Below are 25,770 nucleotides of genomic sequence, written 5' to 3' on the forward strand. Positions count from 1 at the left end.
TTACTGCCACGGGGGCATATCCAAAATGGATTACTTTGAAGATGTTCATGCCTTTTCAAACTCTGCAGGCACAACCAAATCAGTTCAGTTTAACGAAGTGATGTGTGTGATGAGGAGGGCAACACATGCAGAGCCATAAAAAAAGGGCAGTGTGTACATCAGAGCGTCTTTCCAGAGCCATGTGTGTCCTGTTTGCCAGGATTCACATACATTCTTTTCTACAGCTTGGGTATGTGAACTTTGCTTTGAATTCTGAGTCCTGTTTAAGGTGTCTTTCATTTTTAGAAATGTTTGAAGCTGGAGAGAGACAAATACTGCTGTCTTCACTCTGTGAGTATTTTCAGTGCCACCAGAGAGAATGTGAGCTGCAGAATTTGGCACATGCAGATTAATTCATGAATACTGTTGCAAAAACCTCAAAAAGAAAAACAAGCCCAAGTTTTGTGGCATTCAAAAATGGCTTAGGCATCTAAACTCATGAAGTTTCTTTCTTTTTTTTTTTTTTTAACTGATATAGAAGAAAATAAGAGAATGTGCCAAACTAAGTCAACAGTCTAAAAATGAACATTGTTGAGATCAAGTGTTTAAGATCATCAGGCAGCCTTTCAAATAAAAGCTGCCAGGAATCAAACTAAACTAGAAAGAGATAACAGCTCCTCTGTGAATCAGAGCAAACACTGCAGAATTACCAGGAATATTTTTCTCACTGAAATTGCTTAAGCAAAAAAAAAAAAGAAATCTTTGGCCTCTGGCAAGGTCATCATGAGGATGTCATGAATCATCTGCATGAAAACATCCTTTTGACAATCTGATAAAATGAGATTTCCTGTGATTTTGGGCCTAAAGGACTTCAAACAAAGTTTAAAGCCTCTAAGGCTTTCTGTCATGGGGTTTGAAATGAATTCACATCTGGAAGCCATGATTAGCTGTACATCCAGTTGCTTTTTGCACTATGGTTTGGATCCTCAGCATGTGAGTATCATTTTTTGGAGCACCATTTCAGAAATAAGTAGGACGTGGTTTTAAAGATACTGACTTTGTTGTAAATACTATGCAAAATAAGGAACACATGAAAAAAGGTAATTTACACAGAATGTGACTTGTTTCACCACAGAGTTTTAAGACGTGGTGAAATTATTGGGTTTGACTATAGTTTTGAGCAATATTGTCTGTGGTATATTGTCTCTTTAGGAAGAGGCAATCTACTGCTACCCCAGCTCAGCTGGCACAAAAGAGAGGGGCTGTGGAGGCCGGGACCAGCAGAAAATGCCCACCCTGCTCTGCTGGGTCTTCTCTACTGTCCCTGTAGCCTCTGTGATGTCTCTCTACAGGGACACCAGGTGAAAAGAGCCATAAAAGTAGCAGCTGACTGAACCCTTCAAATTCTGGGTTTGAGCCCTGGCTTTAGACAGCTCATCCCAGAGAATCAGTGAAGTGACAGTGAGGCACACACCTACACCAAACTTGTGCATCCTGTTTTGCAGCCCAAGGGCCCACGTGTTTTGGGACATACTGTTTAAAAGAATTAATGAGTCCTTACAGAAAGCGAATTTGCATCTGCTCTCTGATGAGCATGACCTCTTTTAATGCTGTTATCTGAAACTTTCCCCTCCCAGGTGGCAAAATGACATCAAAATCAGTCATGTTGGCTTAACCCACAGAGAGTAAATGTCCTCTAGACTGTTCATTTTCTTCCTTTCTTAAAAAAAAAGGCATCAAAGGAGGCAAAGATGGTGTTATTAAATACCTCAGACACAATGGATTCCAGCTTTCTTGAAGATTTAACTCTTCTATCTCCATGGCTCAGATGTGGATGTTTTAATTATTCTTTCTCTTACATAAACTGCTAACAGGAAATTTTAAAGCAAATCTAAGTGAGTGTTTTCCAACATTGCCATAGTGTTCCCTATGCTTGTATGCCATATTTTCATCTTATGCCACTGACATTGTTTTAGAAAATGCTTGGCCATAAAACTGGTGGTTAAGCAGAGACCAGAGTCCAACCCCAAGAAATGATTTGGATGCAGCCACATGGATTGGAGGCTGATGGAATTTAACTGTAACAACTGTATCATATTAGTTAACCCCAGCACTTGAGGAAAGTCCCTGAGCAGTTTCAGTTACTCATATAGAGGTGATCTCCACGGCCTTCAGACACACTTATTTGCCTGATTAACTTGTGAAGGTCTGTCTCTGACTGCCAGTTTTTAGACCAGTTAGGGCCAGAGAGAGGACAGAAGGACTGCAGCTCCTTCAGAAAACAGCACTTATTTGCAGGATCAGGTCTCTACTACCTGCTTATTCACTGGCACCCGCCTGACAGGATGCTGTAGAACCAACAGCTGTGCTTGGTTCAATTCTCTCAGGTTGGGAAGCTCCTACAAACCCAGTGTTCAATGGGAAAGGGGTTTTCTTACTGCCTTGTGCCGTCTCCGAGCTCGTGGGTTTGATGACACGATTTGCATCCTCGTGAAGGGCACCGAACCAGTCTTTTAGTCTCGAAGCCAGGTTCCTCAGTTCTTTGTCTGTGCAAGCTAGGAAAGAACAAAGCACCAGACTGAGTCAGGAGCACCAGGGAAAAACCTCTCCCCAGAGAGTCCATTAGAAAAATAGTGTTTATGGTTGTAAAGTTCTCCTCATTAAGAGCTCTGAAGGAAAAAGAGAAGGTCAGGGGAAAGGATGCAAGCTAAAAAGAAAATGTAATTCATTATGAATTATAAGTTGTACTCAAGTACTTCCTTGGAAGCTGACATGACTGGTGATGGAAGAAGTGCCACGCAGAGCTCCCTGCCGGTTGGCAATTAGAGCTATGTGACTATTTAACTTAAATGTTTTCACCTTTTAGAATTTCAGAGAATAATACCAGTCAAACAGATGGGGAGGAGGGACATACTTGCCTAGACATGCTACACGAAAAAGATGCTAGGGATAATTTATAACCACATTTGGCTTAGTATAAGGCTATTATCACAGTAATAGAAAATATATATACTTATTTATATACAGAAAAAACTATTATGTTGCTCTAGTTCTACTGTGAGACTCTGCCACCTCTGAAGGTTGTCAATTCCATTTTGTTAGCTAAATGTTTTGTTAGTCTAACATTTATTTTCTTATAAATTTTACTGAGAAGTATCTAATTTTCCCAGAAATTTCTGCCAAGAGATTAATGTCCAGCTGAAGCAAATATTTTTAAGGAGGAAAGCTGCATTAGCCACAAGTTTTTGTCAAAAAAATATTCTTGTTTCTGTATCATGTTTAGTGCCTAAAATTCACATGCTCAGGCAATTGTATTATTCCTGCTGTGCACTCATTCACATTTTAAATGACATTTCTTGGAATACAGAGCAAGATTTTATGCCACAGAGGCAGACATCCCTCACAGTCACAATAAGTCTTCTCTGTCTCACTGCACATTACAATATTCCTCCTTCTGCCTTACTGAAGAACAATTGAGTCCCACAGCTCTCCCAAGTTAAACTCACTGCTCCAATGACTGCAAGGAACTTGCTGATATGTCATGGCTGTGCTGAGTACTTGTTTGTTCTCGCACTTTAGTTTGGGACAGGAATAACTTTGAAGTTAAAAATAGAAATTATAGCCTTTTCTAAATTTGAGGGGGGAGAAAAAGAAAGATTTACCCATTTTTTTTTTTCTGTAATGCTGAAAGAGTTTGATAAATTTTCCTACAAAAGATAAAAATATGAAGATCACTGTCCCTCTAAAGCTGAGTCCAGGTAAGGAAAAATCCCATCAATTAATGCAAAATAAATGGAAGACAATGCAATACTAATTGTAAAGTGGCCTACCTTGCTGAAAAAGCTTACCACTTTATTTTCTCACCGAAACTAACATTACATTTTACTCACTGTAAATTATCTTTCCAAGTTGGGTGAAAAAAAGAGGATTCATTTGTCCAAGAAATGAGTAATATAATTTTACTGTGCAAACCTGGTACTTATTTAATAATTATTGTGGCACAAGTCACCTTTAGGAGGCCAAGGCTCAAATCTGGACTACAAACATCCCTTCCTGTGCCTTCCTGACCCCTCATTGTGCCTTCTGGACAGGTACACTGAGCTTCACAGACAGTCAAGGCCCGGGAAAAAGAAACAATAATAAAGAAACTACCCTCTGGAGCCATTTTCCTGATTTAGATTTATGTACTTCCAAACACAAAGCCAACCCCAGACACCACAGCAACCCAAGGTAAGCAAAATGCTTTAAGGGACACTGGATTTGCTCCCAAACTCACCCTGTGTGTAGGGAAGACTCAAGGAGCAAACTCACCTCCTCTCCCAGCCTCAGCACCCTGCAGGATGCACTCCCTGGGGCCAAACTAAAGTCTCTAAAATGAATCTCACAAAGTGGTCATTTGGTGTAAACTCCATTGACTGGCGTAATTGGAATCCATGCTTTTAAATTGCAATACAAACTAGGATTGAATGCACCAGCATAGGTGGGACAGAAGTAATCAATTAATGGTAAACAGAAGTAACTAATGGTAAATCAGACTTGAAACAACTCCTCTCTCTAACTGAGCCAACCAAACATGTCAGGGTCTGTAAAATGTCATTTGTAATGAAGTCAGTACAGTTTTTCCATGTCTGTAACTTCAACCATGTCAAGAAACAGCTTTTTTTGAGGGCAGTGTTTGAGAGTGGACCCTGGGTGAATTTATTGCTCTTGTTTTTGCTGACCACAAACCCTGCAGATTTCCTTAGGAATTTGATCTGAGGCATGACTGACAGTAAGCCCAGAACTGGAGTTTTCTGCATTCTGGATAGTTTTTCTGTGAATAACTGAGATAATCCTTAAGTATGCTGCTTAGAGATGATTCCACAGTGGATATGATGTTGAGGTTCTCTCTTAGGACTGCAGTCTTTCTTCACTAGAATAATTGCTGTTTCATGAGTCAAACAGGAGCCAACTTTGCTGTTAAAATGAGGTGAATAATAAATTTATGGACAAGACTTCAAAAATTTAATGCAAAGTTCAGTTAACTTTCTATTCAAGTATTTAATGCCCTCAATCTCACTTGCTCCTGCACATTAAAATAGAGGAAGTATCCTTTTATTTCACATTTCTTGTATTAAATTTTATTTTAATGCTACCATGCATGGTTAAAAATATCCTGCCTTTCTACCTAATGGAACTGCATTCCATTTTTATTTATTTGATTTGAACATTTTCAGAGGCATATCATCATTCTGAATTTGCTTGGTTTGGGGCACATTTGGGACATTCAAAGTGGATTGACATTCAGAGGGCAGGAGTTTCATACAAACAAAGTCAGGCCCAGCCTCCAGCTGGGCATCTGGGAACCAGGGCACTCAGTGTTTTATTTCTGATGGTAGGGCCCATTAGTTATATATCAAACAATCAGAAAGCATAGCTCTGAGGAGCCCCTCATCTGAGATCCTTATATATAAATTTACATTAGTAGAAGTTAAAAAGCATTTTTAAGAACCCTCTTCATGAAAAATGCAGTGCAAATGTACCTCTTCACTATTAATAGAAGTTTCAAGTCACATTTCTCAGATGAGAAGAACAGGGCTGTAGGAGGAATGGATGTGATAATGGGTCTCTTGCTATTTGAAGATTTATAAGGAGAGAACACTGGGGTTGCAAACAATATGGATATTGACATGACTTGAAGCACTGATTAAAGAACCCAGGCTGAAGAGAATCACCAAGGGAGGAATCTCTCCATAGCCCCTCTCTCGCAACTGAAATCTGTCCAGTCAACTGTCAACAACCATTTAAAGCTCTGGTGCTTGAAACAGACCCAAGTGCCAACATATGTAAATAGGCACTTTCAGTGGTGTGTATCTTCTCCAAGATAAGAGACTCTGGCTTCAATTCATTTCCTACACCTTTTAAAGAGAGAACAACCCATAATTCTTTACCCTGGCTATTTTACTGATGTCAACAAAGGTTCTGCCTTAGCAGCCATCTGACATCAGATCCTCCTGTAGCAGGAAGTCCCGGATCCTTCCCTGCTGATAGCTTCGATGACATCTGCTCACAGCCGATGGCTTCCCCGAGTGCAGCAGGCTGGGATGGCTGCTGCTCCAGCCTGGGCTGGAGAGGCAGGTTGGGTAACACCCAGCTCACCAACCTGACCCCAGAGCACAGGCCCTGCACTTGAGGTGGCAGTGGGACTTCGAGCAGGGGCAGAATCTGTCCCTTCTCTGAGCCTCAACAATGCAAATGCAGGAGGAGGATGTGAGCTGCTGGACCCAACATCATCCTCAGATCTGCATCTGCTGATGTGACAAATTATCCTGCAGAAGTGATTTATTAACAAGCACCTAAAGTGCAGATTTATTCCCAAGGGTGAAGCACTTGGTCCAGCAGTTATTTATTCCTCACAAACTGAAAGCACTGTTGCTAAATACCTATTTTCACCAAGCAGAAAGCATTAATCTGACCTAATGGAAAGCCATTAGCATGCTGTAAAGGCTCAGGCTTTTATGGGACTGCTTTTGTTATGGACTTTTTCAGCTCTACAGATACTAATCTATATAAATTGGTGGTAAAAATTAGCAGTATAATATTTAATTTCACTCTTTCAGATAGGGACTTTCAATAGTACTTGGTGATAGAAATCAACATTAAAACTGAACTTACCTGTAGATGTATGAGATTAAATCAATACTGAATCACATCCCATTTTTACTCCAGCCTAGCAAAGCAATATTGTAAAATCTCCATCCACTAACAAAATAAAAAACCATAAGCCTCACAACTCCTGCTAGTGAATTCTAATACTTAAAAAAAACTTAATACTTACAAAGCACATTCCTGCAGGACTGTATTAGTGTCTCACTTGCTGCTGGAATATTCTGACACTGTGTGTCAAACAAGAAGTCCATATTGTCCAGGAACAAGTTACAGTGATACATTACACTATTTCCCAATAAGCAAAGTATGCAACCAGATTCCCAGAATGTGTAGAAAAGGTACTGTGTTACTTGACTTCCTTGTCATCTCTCTGGCATCTGTCTGTTGCCTTCTCATTCCTACTGTTCTTATTCTAACAATAATTCTTACAGATAGTACTACATTCCTACCAATTACATGTGGAGAGACTGGTTCTTTGGGTTCATATTATTGTTATATGACAATAATATATATATAGTCTCTTAGGTAGAGATTGAGGTGCAAATTCCCTATGCCCTGAATGCCAAAGGGGAGGGAGCAGCTCTGAGAGCTGGAATAGCTTCAACTGTTTCTGTATGGTAGAAGAAAAGAAACTGCAAATGTAGAGAAAAAAAAAAAAGAAAAAAAAAGTTGGAGCTTTAAAAAATGTATATTTAGTTACTGAGGTTAGTGTTCTTCCCATGCAAATTAAATCTTCAGCCTAGGAACACACAACTGTTTTTTAATAACCTGCTTAAAGATGCAAATGTGCTGCCATGGAGCAGAATCAATGGGTTGTGGTCGAGGTGACCAGCCACAAAATGTAAATAAGAAACACAAAACTTTGCAAGAGAGCCCATGGATTGAGAGGCTTTGTATTCCCTGAGCAACAAGAGGTAGTGGATGTATTACTGGAATCCAGCCCTGCCTGCTGCCTGGCTCTCAAGCAGAAATCAGCTCTACTGGTAGCACATGTGAGTGGTAACAAATGGTCCAGTCATTTGTCCTGTGAGCCTAGAGGACAAGTTCATTTAGTTTTGATTAAAATGTGATACAGCACAAACCTAAATGAAATTGACCAATAGTGATATATTCCTCCAGTTAGAGGTAGGACAGGCATTATTTCAGCAATTCAGAAGGGAAAAAACTCTCATTTCTTTAATTTTGAAGACTAACACAACAAAATTATATGGTAAAACATATTTAAAAACAATGTGGCAGCACTTCTTAAAAAGGTTTGACACAAATGTACCTTAGCATGGAGGTTGACAGGAGATCTTTCGTTCTAAGTACCAATTTTTATATTATCTTTGTATTTTGTGTGCTTTGTAAAAAGAAAATGCAGCAATTTTATCCATGCTCTCCCTGACAAACATCATTACATTTTCTTGTAGGTAAGTCACCATCTTATTTCACCCTGCTATAACTGTGTCCACATGTGTGTGGATTATTAAAACAACTGTAGCATCTTTCAGGCTAAGGGGGTGGGTCTGCTCCCAGAAATACAGAATTGTGCTCTAAACACTGCTGCTGCAGGAGCTGGTTTGAAACTAAGCATCAAGATAAATTCAGGGCTGTGCTAACCCTCCACTTCCAATTCAACTCCACACAGATGCATATAAACACACACACACATCTGTGTGACTTGTAGATGGCTCCCAAGTGTTTTATATGTGATATTCTGGTGATGCAACTCTGGTGATAATCACCTTCACAAATATTTCACTGTTCGTGGTTGGAAGGAGTAATGCTCTAATTTGCTCTTTTCATTGAGGCCTCAGGCAACTTCTTATAACAATAAAAAATGACATATTATGCCAATAATTTTATGAAGTAGAAAGGAATGGATTGTTTACTATTACTATAAGGAAAGGTAGTGCATTCCAAACATGCCTTGCTGGTCCGATCAATGAACAGCTCACATGTAAAATCGCTCCTGTAATCACCAACATTTCATGACAAAGCTCTATGTGGATATATTTGTCTCACTGCATTTTTAGCACTCACTGGCTATTCTTCCACAGGGTTGACACCCATGCTGATAACCACCTCTGATCCTTCTGTCACTTGTTTTGCCTTGTCTTATAAATACAGCAGCAGATGCCAAGATCCTGCAGTTCAGACTTTGAGATGATTACAGGAGCAGCTGAGTTATTGGGAAGATGAAATAGGCTTTGATCTGAAGCTTCTTTAAAATGGTACATTTAAAACACAAAGCTCAGCTAGAGCTGTGTGAATGAAGATTGAGAGCTACAAAGCTCCTTTGCTAGTGCTGCAGGCAAAGTGTACATCTGCTTTCCTAGTACTTAATGCTACTTCCTTTTGTGCTCACATTAATTGTGGAAACGCAGGAAAGTTCATCTTTGCCAGGTGATTAAGAAGCCTGGAGTTTTATTTTAAATATATCCAAACTATAATGATGGTGTGAGACTGTCAGAGCCAAGCAGAAAGCTTGTGGGAGTAACGTCCCTTGTGACATTCTGGCCATGTCAGGTACTAATTAAAATGTTATCTCCTGCATGGTTCTTAGCCTCCCAAATTCATTTGCCAGCTCACTCTAATGTGCTCATTCAATTCTGTCATAACACCTGAAAGGTGGAATAGAGTTACATCAATTGAAACCTAAAGCAGAGCAAATAAAAATGTCTGACTGAGTGGACTTTTCCAACAGTTCATGCAATGCCCTGGATAAAAAAAGGCTTTATAGAGTCATCATCTCCCCTCTTGCCTCCCTCCCTCCCTCTCTGTTTTTTACACTCTGAAAAGATGTCCCCAACAGATCTCAGAGAAGAGACTCCAGTCTGCTTTAGCTGCGGCCTGTCCAGCACTGGCCAATCTTTACAAGAGGGCTGAGTTCTTAGAAAAACTGACCACTGCTGTGAGTTTAAAGCACTGTTTAAAGTAAACACACAGCCCACAGCCCATGGGAGGTTTTCAGAGATACCTGACTGCTGCTGACAGCTCAGCAGATAGTACACACTAAGGCATTGGAAACAATAAATAAGCAAAGCTGGGATAATAATTAAGAGTAGAAACAAAACTCACTGTGGTTAAAATGAAGGAATTGTGGGACAGTTGTTTTTAGACAAACAGTATAGGCTACCATAGTGTGTATATTTGGGCTTTAAATGGAATTGTTTCCTACAGACTTTCCGAAGCCACAGCTGAAAATGTTAAAGACAACCTCCTGAACTTCACATCCAGGAGGTTGTTTTGCTCCACTTGCTGAACAAAGAGAAGTTTTAGATTCTGATCTTCAGTAAAAAATGTTTTGAGTTACAGTAGTTGGAAATAACTTGAGCTGATGTTAAGGGCAGCTGGTACTTTCCATAATGAAAATGGTCTTCAGCTGGAAAGAGCAAAATTCAGGAAGTAAAATTAGTAATTTGACAGTATTTGAGAAGAAATGGGCAGATCTATTTATGTTCAATTGGAGCAGGAAAGCAACAGCCAAGAATAAAAATAAAAAGATTATATATAGGGGAAAACAGTGAAAATACAGGATGATTTCACAGAATGCCTATGTTGAAGCATAAGCACATGCAACACTTCTCAAAAAGAAGCTGAAAATATTACTATATATGAAATGAGCTGTAAGAGACCTCTAATTTTTACAGTTCCTTGTGCAATCACAGATAGACCTAAACTGAATTGGGAAAAAACCCAATGGCTGTAGATAATTTTTGTAAATTATTAATTTTTTGTAATAGTAAAAAGAGATATTCATTATTATTTGATACCATTCTTTTAAAATACATGAAGGTGGTTCATAGGATAAAACTACTTTTACACAATTCTCTTCTTCTGACACTACTCCATATCTTTAAGTTTGCTCAAATCTAAAATTAAGGCACTCCCAGTTGGTCATTGGGTTTTTTTGTTTGCTTTAATGTGAAAAGGTACTATTTTTTGGGCAGCAAGATCCAAATGCCACTGTGTTCTGGAGATACCTATTGTGGAGGTAATGTTTAGGCTCTCCACCCTCACAGTAACGATCATTGCTGCTACCTGAGAAAACTAACTGCAGAAGATTGTACAGAAATGCAAAAGCAGGACTCTCACTGTGCAGCCTGAGTGGATCTAGCACAGGGCACTTCCAGAGTGACAGTGAGCACTAGGACTGATCTGCTCTCTCACAGGAAAAAACCCACCCCACGTTCTTCCCAGAATCCCTGCTGGGATATTGGATACTACCTAAAAGCTGCAAGAGGGACCCAGGAATTGATAAGAAAGACTCCTTCTTCCAGGAACTGGTATTCTATCACACAGAAAAAAAGGGGGAAGCAATTGAGTAGATTCACTTAATTTTTAGTAGAGCCCACCATCCTTATTCTCTTCCTCAGGGAGCCTTGAAAAGTGACAGATAAATCCAATTTGCCTGTGCTTGAGCAGGATGGAGAGAGAGATACTCGTGAGTCAGCATATGCCAGCAGAAGCTGGTTTTCCCCCTCATTAACTTTTTTGCACATCAGCTGATTTTTACTTTATACTGAGTATATCCCTGTGCTTATTTTCTCTGTTCCCTACAGAATGTCATCACATCTGATACCACCAGGGCTTCATTAATGTAAAATGTTGTCATGTGGTGAATTATTCTTAAATGAGAAAACACAGACAACCCTAGAAGAGAAAATGAGGAGTTGTCGGACAGCATGTGAATAGGAGCATTTGAAGGTGTCCCACAGGAATTCCTCCAGCAAACTGTTGGGAAAACTGATTGAAATTCAATAAGAAAGTGCAAATGAGACAACATAGCTCCCCTGTGGATTGCAAAGATCCCCTGACAGGAAATCAGAACTATCTATGCACTACTGCACCTTGCAAACCCAGAAACGCACAAACACCACAAGGAAAGGCAGCGCCGTGACCCAGTGTTCAGGGCAGCATGGAACAACCAAGCAGAGCAGAAACCATGGTAAGGAAATACAATAGTCCTGACTATTGAGAACCAAATTTGCCCGGATTTATGATCTGACTAGGATTTTATTGGAGCCATTTATACACCAGAGCAATGCCATTAACAGGAGTGAAGAGCAATTGGTGCGTGAGCAAACACACTCATCTCGGACAGTTCATCAGCGCTCAAGTGCATCCCATTAACAAAGGCATTAGAATGCACTTCTCATCAGATGCACAAGAAAGTGCATCACAAGCAGGGGTTTGGCTTCTGGGCAGACAGCTCTGTCCCGTGGTGTGAGCAGAGGGACTGTGGAAACTCCCCAAAGGACAGGACCTCAGCTGGGGGTGAAATGAAGAAGCACCTCCTCCCTTACAGAACTGGTGCTCGGGAACTTGCCCGAACTTAACCTGGCAAAGTGGTGGAGTGGCTCAATTTGTAACAAACTCTGGTGCTTTTGGCTGAGGTGGTCACTGATGCTGAAGCCAGTCTGGCCTCTGTTTCTGGACCAAACAGCTGGAGTGCTGCTAAAGCACAAAACAAACTTCTCCAGGATTAAAAAGAGGGTAGCTAAGATGAGCTGAGTGTCAGTGAAGGCTGTAGATAAAAAAAGGCTCAAAATACTCACTGTGTTATTTGCTTACTGTAACACGTATTACCTCATGTAGCTACAAAACTTCATTTAACAGAGTAAAGAAAAATATGAGATGGACTTATTAATGAGCACCTGGCACTTGGAAGCTGTGGGAATCAATAACTTCAAAAAAGTATGGAATGTAGCTGCAAAAATCTCCTACTAACACGTTTTGAAGAATCATTTAAAGAAATGTCAATTCTTTTCCCAGCTCTTGATGCGCATTTGTGTATTTTTAAAGTCTTTTAGAGGCAGGATTGAGTCTTGTGTATTCAAGGATATGGTTTATTGAAAATGTCCTGATTTTTTAAAATATTTGCACTATTAAAATATTTAACATCCAAAACAGTAGAAAAGCAGCAAGTGAGATCAAAACCATCCTGTGGCATTATGAAAACCATAAGCTGTGCAATTCCAAAAAAGATAAAAATGGCTTGTGTGAAAGGAATTTGTTTGTAAAAAAAAATGACAGATTCAGAACTGTGGCTGAGAAAGCTTTGAAAGTGGCCAGGCTGACAGGGTGTTGTAGGGCAGTTGTAAGCCTTTGTAGATGCAATTATTATCATCTTCCCAAAGCATAGGCAAGTCTGTGAGGAAAAAAAAGCAAAGAATAGGAGAAAAGGCTGCCTGGAAAGGAGACCCCCCCTTTCCCAGGCCTAGATGCTGACTTGCTGATGGCTTAAACCAAAGAGAAAATAATCTGAATCTCATTTAAAATTTGGTCATTCTGAAGAAAGAACAGGTGAGGAAAGAGAAATGTTCTGGGAGGGGCAGCAGCAGGTGTCTGAATGGAGATCTGGGGCGGTTCTTCCAGCCCCATCCCCTGCCAGGCCACAGAAGTGCTCTTTGGAATAATTATTTAGTCAGAGTGGCTGTGGATCAATGTTATCAGAGTGTTTGCAATTATAAAATTTTGTAAAAGATCCAGCCAGGCATCCTGGAGGACTGAGGATTTGGAATGCTGGGTAAGGCTGTACACGTGCAAACGTCAGCACCTTTCCAGTGGCAGCTCTGACACTGGCAACTCTGAGGCTGTGCTGGTTTCTCTAACACTGCACAGAGCTGTCTACAGGAATTCATCCTTTAGTGAAAACAGTATTTTGCCTAGATTTTTTATTTATCAGACTGTCGAGTTCAAATCCCAGATTTCAGTACATGTAAGACCATAGTACCGAAATTAGACTATGGGCCTGCATCTGATTTTCCAGGGTTCTGAATTTACACAGGTAGCTGAAAGTTCTGGGTGTCATACACTGAAAAAATTTATAATATATTATTCAGTCCTCCTCCAAAAGCTGCTTTATGCCTTTTAGATTTCACTATTCCTTTGGTGCTCCTTAAGGATGCAGGGATATTATTTCACATTCCATCCCTTAAATTTTTTTTTTATCTTTAATTTACTACAGAGCTGGAATGTACTTTCCCCACTTTGCCACAACTTCCTGGACATTAAAGTATCTGTAGATGACAGGATTTTAGTACACCTTTTACTAGCTCTGTCACTGCCAGGAAAAGCAGTCATCCCACTAAGGCAGCAATGTCTCATCATTTCATTGTGAGCTAATAACCACAGGCTGTTCCATGTGTGCCTCGGTGCAAAGGATCAAAAATAATTCCCTACTACACTTGCTATGAGTGATCAGAGAAATGTACTTCTAATTTTAAGAAAATCTTGGAGAAGTCACCAGGAATTTTTTTTGTTTTCTTCCTGAAACCTTCCCTGACGGCAGCAGGAGCCTGGATTTAAGTATCTGTGTACCAACAGGTGGACGGGACACACACACATTCACTCAGACTCACAGAGCTGCCTGCAAGTAATAATGCAAGAGGAGCCTCCTCCTTCAGTTGTTGTAAAGGCAGGCAGTAAAGAGAAAAAAATCACCCTTGGATTCATACCCTCCATCTGTAAAAAGCACTGCTGAAAGCCCGATTATTTTGACAGATAAAGAGGAAAGCAAAAAAAAAAAAAAAAAGGACTTAGGTAAATTACAATGGAAGAACTCAATGTATATCTAAAAGTATCTCAGAATTTTGCAGTAAATAATGCTTTCAAAGGAAATGGTAATCTTTCTGCATTGAAAGCTTCTGATCTTACCATCTTTACTTCAGATCATATTAGTACTGAGCATCATCACAAGAATGTGTTCTTTGAAGCATGTGTACTCTATTTCCCTTCTATTTGTCATAAATACTCTCTCTGTGAAAGCACACTCTGCCACTGTGCACACATTTTTCTTTCTAAGAGTTAATTCATTTCCTAAAGAAACATCATGCAAAAATCAATCTTGCCAGTACAAGTTCACAAGGCCTGATTCATTTAACAGATGATTTATTGATAACTCTGAGATAGAAAATAATGGAATGTTGTTACTAAGAGCAACATTACACATTCCCAACAATGTATAGAGATGGTACATACAGAGGATATTAATGCTCCTTCATGGACAAGTGATACATTGCAAGAAGAAAGAAGAGAGCTGGCCATGGCTCATGGCTTCCAGCTTCTATTCCAGCTCCCCCTTTGCACTCCCACCTAATGTTATTGCATAAATCCTGACCTTTGCTGTTGTTGGTTTCACTGAAAAACAAGTTTGTGGAAAGAGAGAGAAGAAAGCAAATGTTCTGTTACATAACCAATTCTTCAGAGAAAATGTGAAAGTTCAACCAAAACTGCATATGAAGGAACAGACCACAGCTGAGTGTGGTAGTTGATGGTTTGATACCTAATCTGGAAAATATTTGTCTAAGTAGTGTCACACATGGGGATTAAAGACCTCTCTTCCTTCTCTCTTTCCTTCCTGTCCCTTTTTCACACAGTGCCAAAGAAAGCAGAGTATGCAGTTCTCCAGGCTGAATACACCTTGGATTTCTTAGCATGGTGTATAGATCCTTTTTATTTTCTACTAAAGAAGGCATGGGGAAAAGAACCAATTCCCTGCACCACCCCTTTACCTATATATCCACAAGTGTGGTGGGATCCTGGACCGTCTCATAAAAATAAAGCAGATTTCCCCTGAGCTGCCTTATGCTCTCATATTCATCATGACTCAAGTGATCGAATGTGACCTTCAGCAGGATAACTACTTTGCTGTCCCCAAGTCAGGTGTTAAATCATCCATATTTTAGCTCTTGTAAAAGAGTCCAAGCCTAATGTCAGATGCTCAAACTCCTGATTCAAAGTACCTGCACACACCCTGGGCAGAGAGCATCTGGTCCCAGGCACAGAAATGGCTTTGAAAACTTGCTTCTTCCTGAGGACCGAGGAGCTGGCACTGAGCTGGCAGGAAAATGCCCTGTGTGCTCCAGATCTCAGGGCCAGAATCCTCATGGGGAACTCAGCAAAAAGACCATTTAACTCTGAGAAAGCAGCAATGAAACATCGCTGTGCTGCATTAGAAAGCAAGCGGTTCTGAGCACAGCCTGTCCCACCAGATTGGTCCCTCAGAGATCTGAACCTTTGTCAGACTTCTAAATCCCAGCACTGCATAGCTAAGAAGTTGGTATCTTTAAGTAACCCATCATGCTCAATGCTAGACAAACATACGAAACAACTTCTCATGCGTGAAAGACTGTATGTTTTTTGGAAAAAGTAAAAAAGTAAAGCAAATCCTTAATCCTTCTTTCTGAAAAATAGCAGGAAAAGAAATTACTCCTACAGATTTCTAAAGTGCAAAAAGTGAGGAATGTTTAGCATGCTTCATTAAACAGACAAAAATAGAAAACATTTTGAAAACACAGAGTTGAATAAATCTACAGGACTCCATAGGAAAAAAGAAGGAAAGATTAAAATCTGTTCCCAGAAAGATAATTTAAACCCAGAATGAAACATTCCCTCCCTAGTAATCAGTCTGAAAATAGGATGATTTAACTGAGACCCTCAAAACCTCTGTAACAGAAACTCAGGAAAAACTGATTAATTCAGTGGTACTATATTGCACTGTCAAAATTATAAAGTGAAAATGTTAACTCAACCTACAAGGCCTTTTTACTGTGTAACAGAATTCAGCAGTAATTAAAAAAATCTCAAGTACCCACATTTCATGAAAACAAGTCTATATATTTTCCTGTGTCACAGGAATGGTGAGTGGGAAACCCAGGAGACAGGAACTCAGGGATTGATGTATTTACAGCCAACAGTCACAAGGTAGCAGCACAAAACATCAGTCTAAAGGATTTCTTGAAGATACAGAGGTGGAGGTGACAAGGGCACAGCTCAAAGTGTGCAGGGAACACAACTTGTGGCAATTAAGTGCTTAGTGGGGAGGAAGTTCAGTGCTGGGGTATCCTGAGCCAACCTCTGAGCCAGCCAGCAAAAGCCCAATAAAAGAATAGACCTTTTTTTGGATTTACTTTAGGTGAGAGATGTGGAATATGACCCAGTATCAGGGAACAAGGAGAGCAGGGAGCAGAGGAGGTTTGGCAGGGTCATGGAGGGAAACCTTACATCTGACTGTGCCTCACAGCTTGCAAACTGGCTGCTCAGTTCCCGAGCCCACCTGCTTCTGAGCAAGAACTAATTGTTTTCCCCTTTCAGTACCCTCTCTATGCACTTTTAAAAGGAAAAGGATTGATATCATTTCTCCATATGTTACATCATATATACAGCATGATGGAATATGTATGCATGCAAAGTAACTTGGGATTTCAAAAGTTAATCTGTATATTCTAGGACATAAATGTAGAGGTCAATAGGTCAACAAACATTAATAAATTCCTTCTTTATCTTCTATAAGGGGTAGAAGGACTCACAGAAATGAACTGCGATCTGCAATAGAGTTGTAGCTGAACATTCACAGATTTCTCAAGAGCTGGATTTTTTGGCTATTGATCTGCCAATCACTTTTCTGTCAGAGGAAATTCAGTTATCCATGTCTCACTGAGCCTTTTTCACCTAGTTGCTTTTGTAGGAGTTGTGTTTGTTGTAGATCTGTGTCTTTTATGGTATCTCAGAATGAAAAATTCAATAGCTGCTGTGTTGAATTCTAAAGATCATTATTCTGCTTGTTTAGAAAATGAAAATGACACCCGCTTTTCTCTCTTCTCACTCTCACTATCAGTTCACTTTCAAACAGCTTGGTATATTTTATTAAATTTAAAAAAATGTATCTTTTGTTATCCTGGTGTTGCCTGGGCAAATGCTACAGCTATGGCATTGTCCCTGCCATTGGAATACATTTGTAAAACTGTTGAATAAAAGCTCTCTAGTGCAGGAATAACTGTGACTTCTCACTTTAAGAATGTGCAATCATTCTTCATTACCTACCACAGTCCTACCATAAATCCCAGTGACCTCCCCATTGTCTGGGAACCTCACTCAACTCTCTCTCTGGTGCCTTGGGTCCTGTTCCAAAGCACCACCAGAATTTCCTTCCCAGCTCAGAATCAACTTTCTGCACACCAGTAATGCCAGACTCATTCATTCCAAATGGTGCATGACAAGCCAACACTGATGCCAACTCCTCTTCCTCTATTTCTCCAGCTCTCAGCTACCTTCAGTGCAGTTTTCTCAAGAATCTTGGTCTCCCAGAGTTCTGCCTCCCACGTTTTTCTGCCTTTCTTCTGCAGGTCCTATTCCTGCTCTCTGCAGCAATCTGGGAGATGTCCTCTGTCCCCACCCTCCCTTTGTCCTCCACAAACACAAACTCAGTTCAGTTTCCAAGACACACATGAAAGATGGATGGATTGACTTATTCCCATCAAATTGAAATTTTTGTCTAGATTTCATACACCTCACAAATGCCAACTGGTCAGCTTAAGTTCCCACAGGCAGATCCGATCTCCTCATTGCTCCTCTCTAGTGTTCAAACCCCTGGAGATCTTCCCCCATCCTTTTTCTGTAAGCTTTTAGTGGGGCTGTAGCCTTTCCTGGGACTATCTTAAGCTTATCTCTACTTAAATGTTGTGCAAAGTCAGTTAAGTGATGCTTTAAAACATCATTTCCATTCCATTCTCATAGGTAAGCAGATTTTATCAGTTCTCCTCCTGCCTATTCTCACCCCCTCTTCTCTGGCCTTACTGAGTCCCACCATCTTCTCTTCATAGCCTTTCTAAAAGCTTCTGCAAAGACAGTTTCCAAAGTTAACACAGCCTAGCTCCTCATGCTGACCATGCCATCCTCTGCATTTTCCCACCCTTCTCCCAGTCCCCACACAGAGAACATGAGCTGTAAGCCTCAGTTTTGAGACCCTTTACAGTTTCTATTTCACTTCTAATCACACCTCTACTGAGCCATCACTGACTTCTCTCTGTTAACGATGACAGCCTTTATTATCCTGTTGCTAAATTTTGAAACAAATATCTTCAGCTTTTCTTGTCATCCCTGTCAGAAACTCTCTGTAAACACCTGCAAAGTCATGTTCAGAGACTTCTGAAACTCAACTTTAATATGATGCCTACAAAAACTGCAGACAAATACATGATAACTCTTGTGTGAGGTACTGACTGTAAGACTGCGCATACTGCTGACCTGCACTGGCACATTTTTAATTAGCAGTGCTGGTGTTGTTTCTTCCCTTTGCTTTATGTAGGTTGTAAACTTTTTGCTTAGGAACCATCTTTTTGTTCCTTTTACATGAAATGGGCATAGCAAGTATCTGACTACTTTATTAGCTAAGCAAGGAAATTGTTAAAAGGAAGGTGTCTTAAAATAGAGAACTGTATAACCCCTTCCAGATGCATAAAACGTATCTTGCAAAGGATATGAAGATGAATATAACAATTTGGCATTGTGTCAGAAAGAAAACCCACTAATTGGGACAGATGATGATAAAGAGAAAATCAAAAATTCATGGCATGATTTAGTTCAATGTAAATCTGAAAAACACCCCAGCAGTGTCAGGGAAATTATTCTATATTTGTTTAAGCGAGAGGCTGCACAGGATGCAATTCAGCCATCTGTGCTTGGCCCATCTGTACTTTGAAAAGTACTGTAGGACTGTACTGCACCACTTCTGCTGTCAAACTTTGGAGACATTACAAGAGATCCCAAGGAGCACGAATGGTGGGTGACAGCACATCGATTGAAATCTCTCTTTCAAATTGTCTTCTCTCTAGTCCCTTACAGACACTTTTCAAATCAAAATCACTGACTAAATCTTCCTAAGAACTCCTTGAAATTACCTTTGCTTTCCTGAATTGTTCAGCTATTTCTACTGTTCCAATGGAAAGACAAACTACCACCATCAGTTAATGGTTATATATAAAAAAATAAAGTAAACAGTGCTCTAAATAACAGAACTAACAAAGCCTGCTTTGCTTCAGATTTGTTTCCTATGTCCCAATGGCTTTGAGCCCACAGAAATCTACAAAGTCCCATGTGCCAAAGTCATGCCCAAACTGCCTTCCCACAAAACTGAATCTCCAAGGAGCAGCTATGGGGACTTTCCCACTGTCCACATGACTGGTGTCAGGCCAGGGAACTGCCAAGTCTTCCCCCTGGGCCTCTCTTTTCAGCCCACCTCTCAATTTTGCCCCAAACCAGATGGGAATCACCACTTCCACTTCTCTGCTTGAGCTCATTTATAGGTTCAACAGGTGTGAAAGGCAGTTCAGCAAACAGGTTGCACAGCCTTTGTTAAAAACACCTCAAATATATTTAAATGCAATAAAGGAAAATAGTTCTTGATTCAGGTAATTCCTCTCCATGGGTTTATTTAAAAAGTGGGGAAAATTGTGTTGAAGCCAATAAAGTGCTGATGTTGAGGCCTCTTCCCCCCACTCTGACCGCTGTGAGGAAACAGCTCTGCTGCATTTACCAGGGACACAGGGACAGCACTTGCAGGTCTCTGCCATTGATGGGATCTCCTTTCAGTAGTTTCTTTCCTCTTAGCTACAACAAAGGCAGCTGCAATGAATTCATATCTATATATTCAGAAAGCACTGCAGTTGAGTGGGCTGATATAAAGCCTTACTAGAAAAGAACTATATCTGTGCTGCAAAGAAAGTAGCAAAACCCACTTAGCCATGAATTAATACATAATGAACAACTGACAATAATTATTTCAACATAGTGCTGCTGACCTGCTTCAACATTTCCTTCCTTTTTCCCTAATTGTATTTTTTAGATGGTTTTGCACTTGATTTCTTAAACACAAATGCACTTAGTAGTTTGTATTTTCCATTAATTCTCTATATAATAGTATGTATCGCTTCCTCCAAGACAGAAGTGTAAATGACTGGCTCTTTTTAATTTTATTTTTGTATGATGAGAATGCAAACCTTGTGACTCAGAGCTCAACGCATCTCATGGACCTTTACTCTGATAAGGCTTTGCTACAGAATGAGGGAATTCAGTGAAGTGTGGTAGGTGTAATTAAAATTGTGTTATGCCGCTGATCCACAGGCAGATAAATTCTGTAAGAATTAAATTGCATTGGTTTGTTAAAAAAAAATTGGCTGTTCGTTTCCTTGTAAAAAACAACATCAATTTAAAGACGGTGTATCTATAAATCTGAAATGAATTACAGTAGTTCACAAGTTTCTCAGAATAAACAGAGGTCTATTTACTCCCCTACCAAGAGACTCAACACTTTATGAAGGGTGCAGTGAACCAGTTTAATAACAATTACAAGCCAAAGGGATCTACATGCACAGATTGCTGACTGTTGGCACATTAATCCACTTTTTTTCCATCCAGAGCATAAACTTCTTAGCAGAAAATACAGAGATTTTCTGGGAATGAAGGTCACAGGTTTAAATCAAAATGTTCTGTTGGTAATTTTTTTATTTGCCATTCATTGAAACAAATATGATTATGTGCAAATAAGCCTGGCATCAAATGTCATGATGTGGGCCAATCTGTTTGCTCGGAGTTGAAAAAAAATTCTGGTTATTTTCCTTGTGTATTAATGGCAGTATTTCATCATCTTTAAGAGTCTAACCACAATATGTTCTATGTGGAATATTATAAATCAAGAGTCCTGCTTGCTTGTTATGTGGACCTGAAGTTCAAAGAGACGAGCCTTTTGGAAAAGTTATTCTTAATCACATTTATCAGTCTGTGAAAATCAGAGTGAAAAGTCACCTGTTACAATCTTGTCTAACAAAATATTAATACATACTCTCTCATAGACAGCAGCAATTACTCACAGGGCTGTAGAGATAATGGGAAGAAACTAACGGAAATTACTTTGTGCATGCAAGCAAATTCTTGAATTAAAATCAGATGAAAGTCAGATAAAATTGCACCAGGTTTGAAGCTGAAGCCATGCAAAAAACTTTTGGTTAATGGGCATGCCTTCATTCAGAAAAGAACACTAGCTCATACTGGGAAGTAATCTTCTGCAGGATTATCTGTGAATATTTATAATAAAGTGAATGATATTTATTATATGATCTTTTCCTCAAGTTATTTGTGTAGTTAAGATGAAGATAATGTAAAATAAAGATTATATAAACAGGATGAAAGATCAGGGCTGAAGAGCAGGATTAGCTCATACATAGAACAGAAGCAGACAGACACTTTCTGGAAAGAATCCGTTTCAAATGTCTTGTGCTCATGAGAAGAGAGTGAGGATCAAACAGATGTGGGGCAGGAAAGAGCCAATCTGCATGTGCTCAGACAGTTTGCTGGTGATGAACTGAAGTTTTTGGTGGCACACAACAGATTCAGAGGAGTGTCATTTTTTGCCAGGAGATCAGGTGGCACCAGAGCTGGGATAGCCACATACGAGCTGGGGAAAGAGAGCAGAGCAGGATGCTGACACACAGAGCACCTGTAAGTCATCCAAGGAGTGACTGAGTGGGAAAAGAAAGAGACCGAGGTGCACTGGAAGATGGGACACGTTAGGAAGGAGGATGTAGTAAGAGGGATGAGGAGACACAGACTTTCCTTCTGCTGCTGTTCCATTGCCACATCACACATTGCCTCAAATCTTCTAATTTTCTCATTGATTTTCCAACTAAAATAATCAGTTACATCTTTTAAGGATAATGTTCTTGTGAGACTCAGCTGAAGTCCACCCTTTCCCCTTTAATTTAGACTCCTAAAGTTCCAGTAGCTAACAGTGAGGGGGAAAAAAAATCGAAAGATGAGGCTTGTGATTTGGTTATATCAAGAAACTACATTTTTCACTTCCAAAGTTGTAACTCTGGTAATTTTTTCTTTCTTTCACCCATAAATAGGTACTTACTTCTGAAATCTGACTGCCTACCTTATTTTCATACTGTTTTTCATACAGGCAGCAAATCTCGGAGGAAGCTTCTACTCACTGTTAGCTGTTGCCATTTATTTTTCTTGTAGCAGATATATGTCAGTTCCTTAAGTATGTCATTTATTACTGGGCTTTTAAAAATCTCTTCTGCAGATCTGTGGGGTTTTTTTTACTACATATTCTCAGAATACTTGGAGGGTGTCAGTAAGGCTCATTTATGTACGAAGTTATTTCTGTACATCTGCTTCCTTCAAGAATGATTCCATGTCCACATAAACCCAATACTATATTCTCAAGGAATTCCAGAAAGTTAATAGAATAAGTGGTTAGAAAGTGCTTTAGGGAAAAGTTTCTTGATGTCTTGTTAGAATTAGCTCAGTGATATTAACCTTTTCCTCCTTATCTAGGTATGTATGCGACATCCGAAACACTAGTGAGCCTTTTCTGGAAAAAGAGGTTTCAACAACCATCTAAGGACAAAGAAGGGTAAAAATCCAGATCACTAGCAGCTTTTGGACAGCAACCAGTTGCTTTAAACTACACTCTACTTCACCAACCTGTTTTTCAAAACTGTTGACAGCACTAGGTATCACACAGGTATCATAAGGCTACTTGTCAAAGTGGTTTTGTGCTTACTCTGCTGAAGTTAATCCCCTCTGGAGACAGATGAAAACCCAGCACTACCCCTTCAGTATCTGCCTGATTTGGTTACTTGGAACTCCCCCAGTTCTCCTGGGACAGTTTCAGGTCATCCACATTACTGTGCACATTTTATTCTCATCCCCAGAATCACGTAGTAGTCCCTCCTTATCCCAGGACTGAACAGAGTACTGAATAAGCAAAGTAACAAAAGCATGCAAATCATGCAGGCCTGAACCCAAACTGTGTATGTTTACATTTTATTCTAAAGCATGGTCTAAGCTAAATTCAAAATTGTGCTTTTTCCAACTGCAAGACTGTATGGATAACAAGTTGCTCAGGGAGCCCAACATCTAGGGAAATTTGGTTTTGATTTGCTTGGCTTTCACCTCCAAGGCCAGTTAGGAGTGATTGTGCTGGTGATAGATTAGGCTTACAGTGATGAAGCTATTGGCTTGACTTCCTTCAGCTTACACATTCAGGCTCTTTGTTCCCTCTGTACCTACAGGTGTGCCAAGCACAAGGTGAGATGAGTGCAGCTCCTCCATGGGGAGTGCTCAGTCCCCAGCCCAAGCCTGAACATGCTCTGAATCCTGAAAACCTGGAGCAGCACAACACTGCAATGTTGCAGCAGAAGGTTTAGTGTAAAAAGTAGTATTTGAATAATTTCTCATTCTTGCTACAATCATTAACATAAAATCAATTTATGTTGTGACATTTTCAGTTCTCATTATGATCTCTGTCACAAGAGGGAGGTTTTTAATCCCCCATAAAGTCTTTAAGAGACAGCAGAATAACATGCACTAAGTGCATCATGCAGTTTCTAATGTGACCTTTTCACAGTTCTGCAGTTTGACTGCCTGGTCACTCCTGTTCCTTGGCTGTCTTGGTAATCTGAGAGGAACAGGTGGAATGGTAAATAGTCAAAATACTAAATCTTTAAAAGGTTAACTTCATACTGCAAGTGGCTTACAAGATATATATATATATTCTATGCTCTTATTCTGCAGCCCAGAAAAAAGCTAGGAAGAAAAGGAAATGACAGACAATGACTGCTCTTAAGCCAGTGACAAAAAGAATTTGGGAAAAGAGTAAGATGGGTGTGTGATAGCTATTAATTTTATTCTGCCAATAGTTCACATGTATTTATGTGGTGTGAAATAATCTACTCTTGGTGGAGATGTGGAGAGTTCTAGTCACTCTTCACCCTTAAAAAGTCTGAGAGCCCCAAATAGAATATCATGACCCAATGCTAATCCTCTTCCTGCTACCATGGCTTTGGGGTTTTTGTTTGTTTTTTATGAAACTTAGAATTAATCAAGAGTGAACCTAGCACTGAGCAAAATAAGTGGCAGGTAACCCTCTTCTCTTGCTATTATTTTAAACTGTGGCATTTAATGCAAAGGGACCCAGGCTCGTGCAAGAAATGAGGGAACTGCAAGTGCTAAAAGAAAATAGGGAGAAGCCAATCTACAGAGCCAAGGAGAGCACAGACAAACAGGGATGATATGTCCCACCAACTGAATGTATTGCACTAAAACCAGAGCATCTCCTTTTGACTCTTTGGTGCTGCCTGGAGCTACTGTCCCATAGCCAGGCACAAGAATTCTCCCATGAAAAGGTGTGGGGAGACAGGCTAAGAAAGTAGGTCAGTTTCTAGAATGAGTTCTGTGTCAGTAGGAAAAAAGAATTTCTAAGAAGGTCTGGACAAAGGGTACAAAATACCACATGGAGTGATAATGTATCCCCACAATACCCTCACAGATACACAGAAGGAAAGGAATGGCAATAGAGGTGTCAAATGATTAATAAAAATATGATGGCCACTCTACTACAAAGATATAAAATTCTATAAAGTGTGCCCTTCTTTCAGGAAAATGCTTAGAAATGAACAATAACAACAACAACAAAACCTAAAAGGGAGAAAGCTCTTCTTTAATGAGATTTTTGAAAGAATCCTATTATTCAGAGAGAAGTGCAGCTCTGGCTGGAAGGGGTCTTTGTGAGGGCAGGTGAGAGGTCACCTCATGAGGCACTGCTGAGTTTGGCTTCAAAGCTTCTATGAAGCTCTTAACTCCCTGTCCTATTTATTCATCCTAAGAAAGGGGGATAGGGTTTTTCAAGTATTTGAAACTGATAAGCAAGTTAACTTTCTGCTCACATGTCTGGGAAGACTTTCACAAAGGGAAACAGCCACAGCCAACACTCTATTCCCCACTAAAGTGGCAATAATCTCTATTGCTTTGTAGACTATAAAGCAATAAAGAGCTGCTAAGATTAATTAAACTCTGAAGAGAAACTGAAGTGTTTAATCAATCACCAGTGCTGTTTGCTGCCACTATACCATTCATAGGGATTATTATATAGCAATTTGAATTACAAAGCAAAGCAAAGCAATATGAGAAGTCAATGTTTGGATCTCTAGTTCCAGGTATCGAGGACTTGCTTCTTCATAGTATATGAAAACTATTAACAGGTTCACTCTGACCATTCCCTTCAGCTGTGAGTGCTCAGCACTTCTGCAAATCAGGCCTCAGGGTTTCAAATCAGGAAACTGGAAAATAAGAAGATGCAGCTAATGACCCTTTGTGAAAAATCTGGCTTAGCATGATGGGCACCATTGCAAAGGAAATCAGAGCCAGGGACTGCACCAGAATGAAACTCTCCAGGAGAGCACACATCAACTGCTCTGCCTATGAGGTTTTTTCCTCTCTCTGTTCTTCACCTTTTGCAATTTTGCTGCCTCTTGTGCTCTGCAGCTTTGGAGAAACATGATGGAACTGTTGGCTCCTGTACTCTGCAAC

The 25,770-nt window shown here is 39.9% G+C and overlaps 1 protein-coding gene across 2 annotated transcripts in view; it reads right to left on the reverse strand.

Moving 5' to 3' along the window:
- Positions 1 to 25,770, reverse strand: part of SPOCK1 (SPARC (osteonectin), cwcv and kazal like domains proteoglycan 1) — a 279,178-nt gene that overhangs the window by 15,860 nt on the left and 237,548 nt on the right. For both annotated transcript variants that reach the window (XM_069029014.1, XM_069029015.1), the window contains one exon: positions 2,418 to 2,534. In XM_069029014.1, coding sequence (XP_068885115.1) covers positions 2,418 to 2,534 — 117 coding nt within the window. The remainder of the gene's footprint in view (positions 1 to 2,417; positions 2,535 to 25,770) is intronic.

This window comes from Aphelocoma coerulescens, chromosome 13 (genome assembly GCF_041296385.1).
Source record: "Aphelocoma coerulescens isolate FSJ_1873_10779 chromosome 13, UR_Acoe_1.0, whole genome shotgun sequence".
Taxonomy (NCBI): Eukaryota; Metazoa; Chordata; class Aves; order Passeriformes; family Corvidae; genus Aphelocoma; species Aphelocoma coerulescens.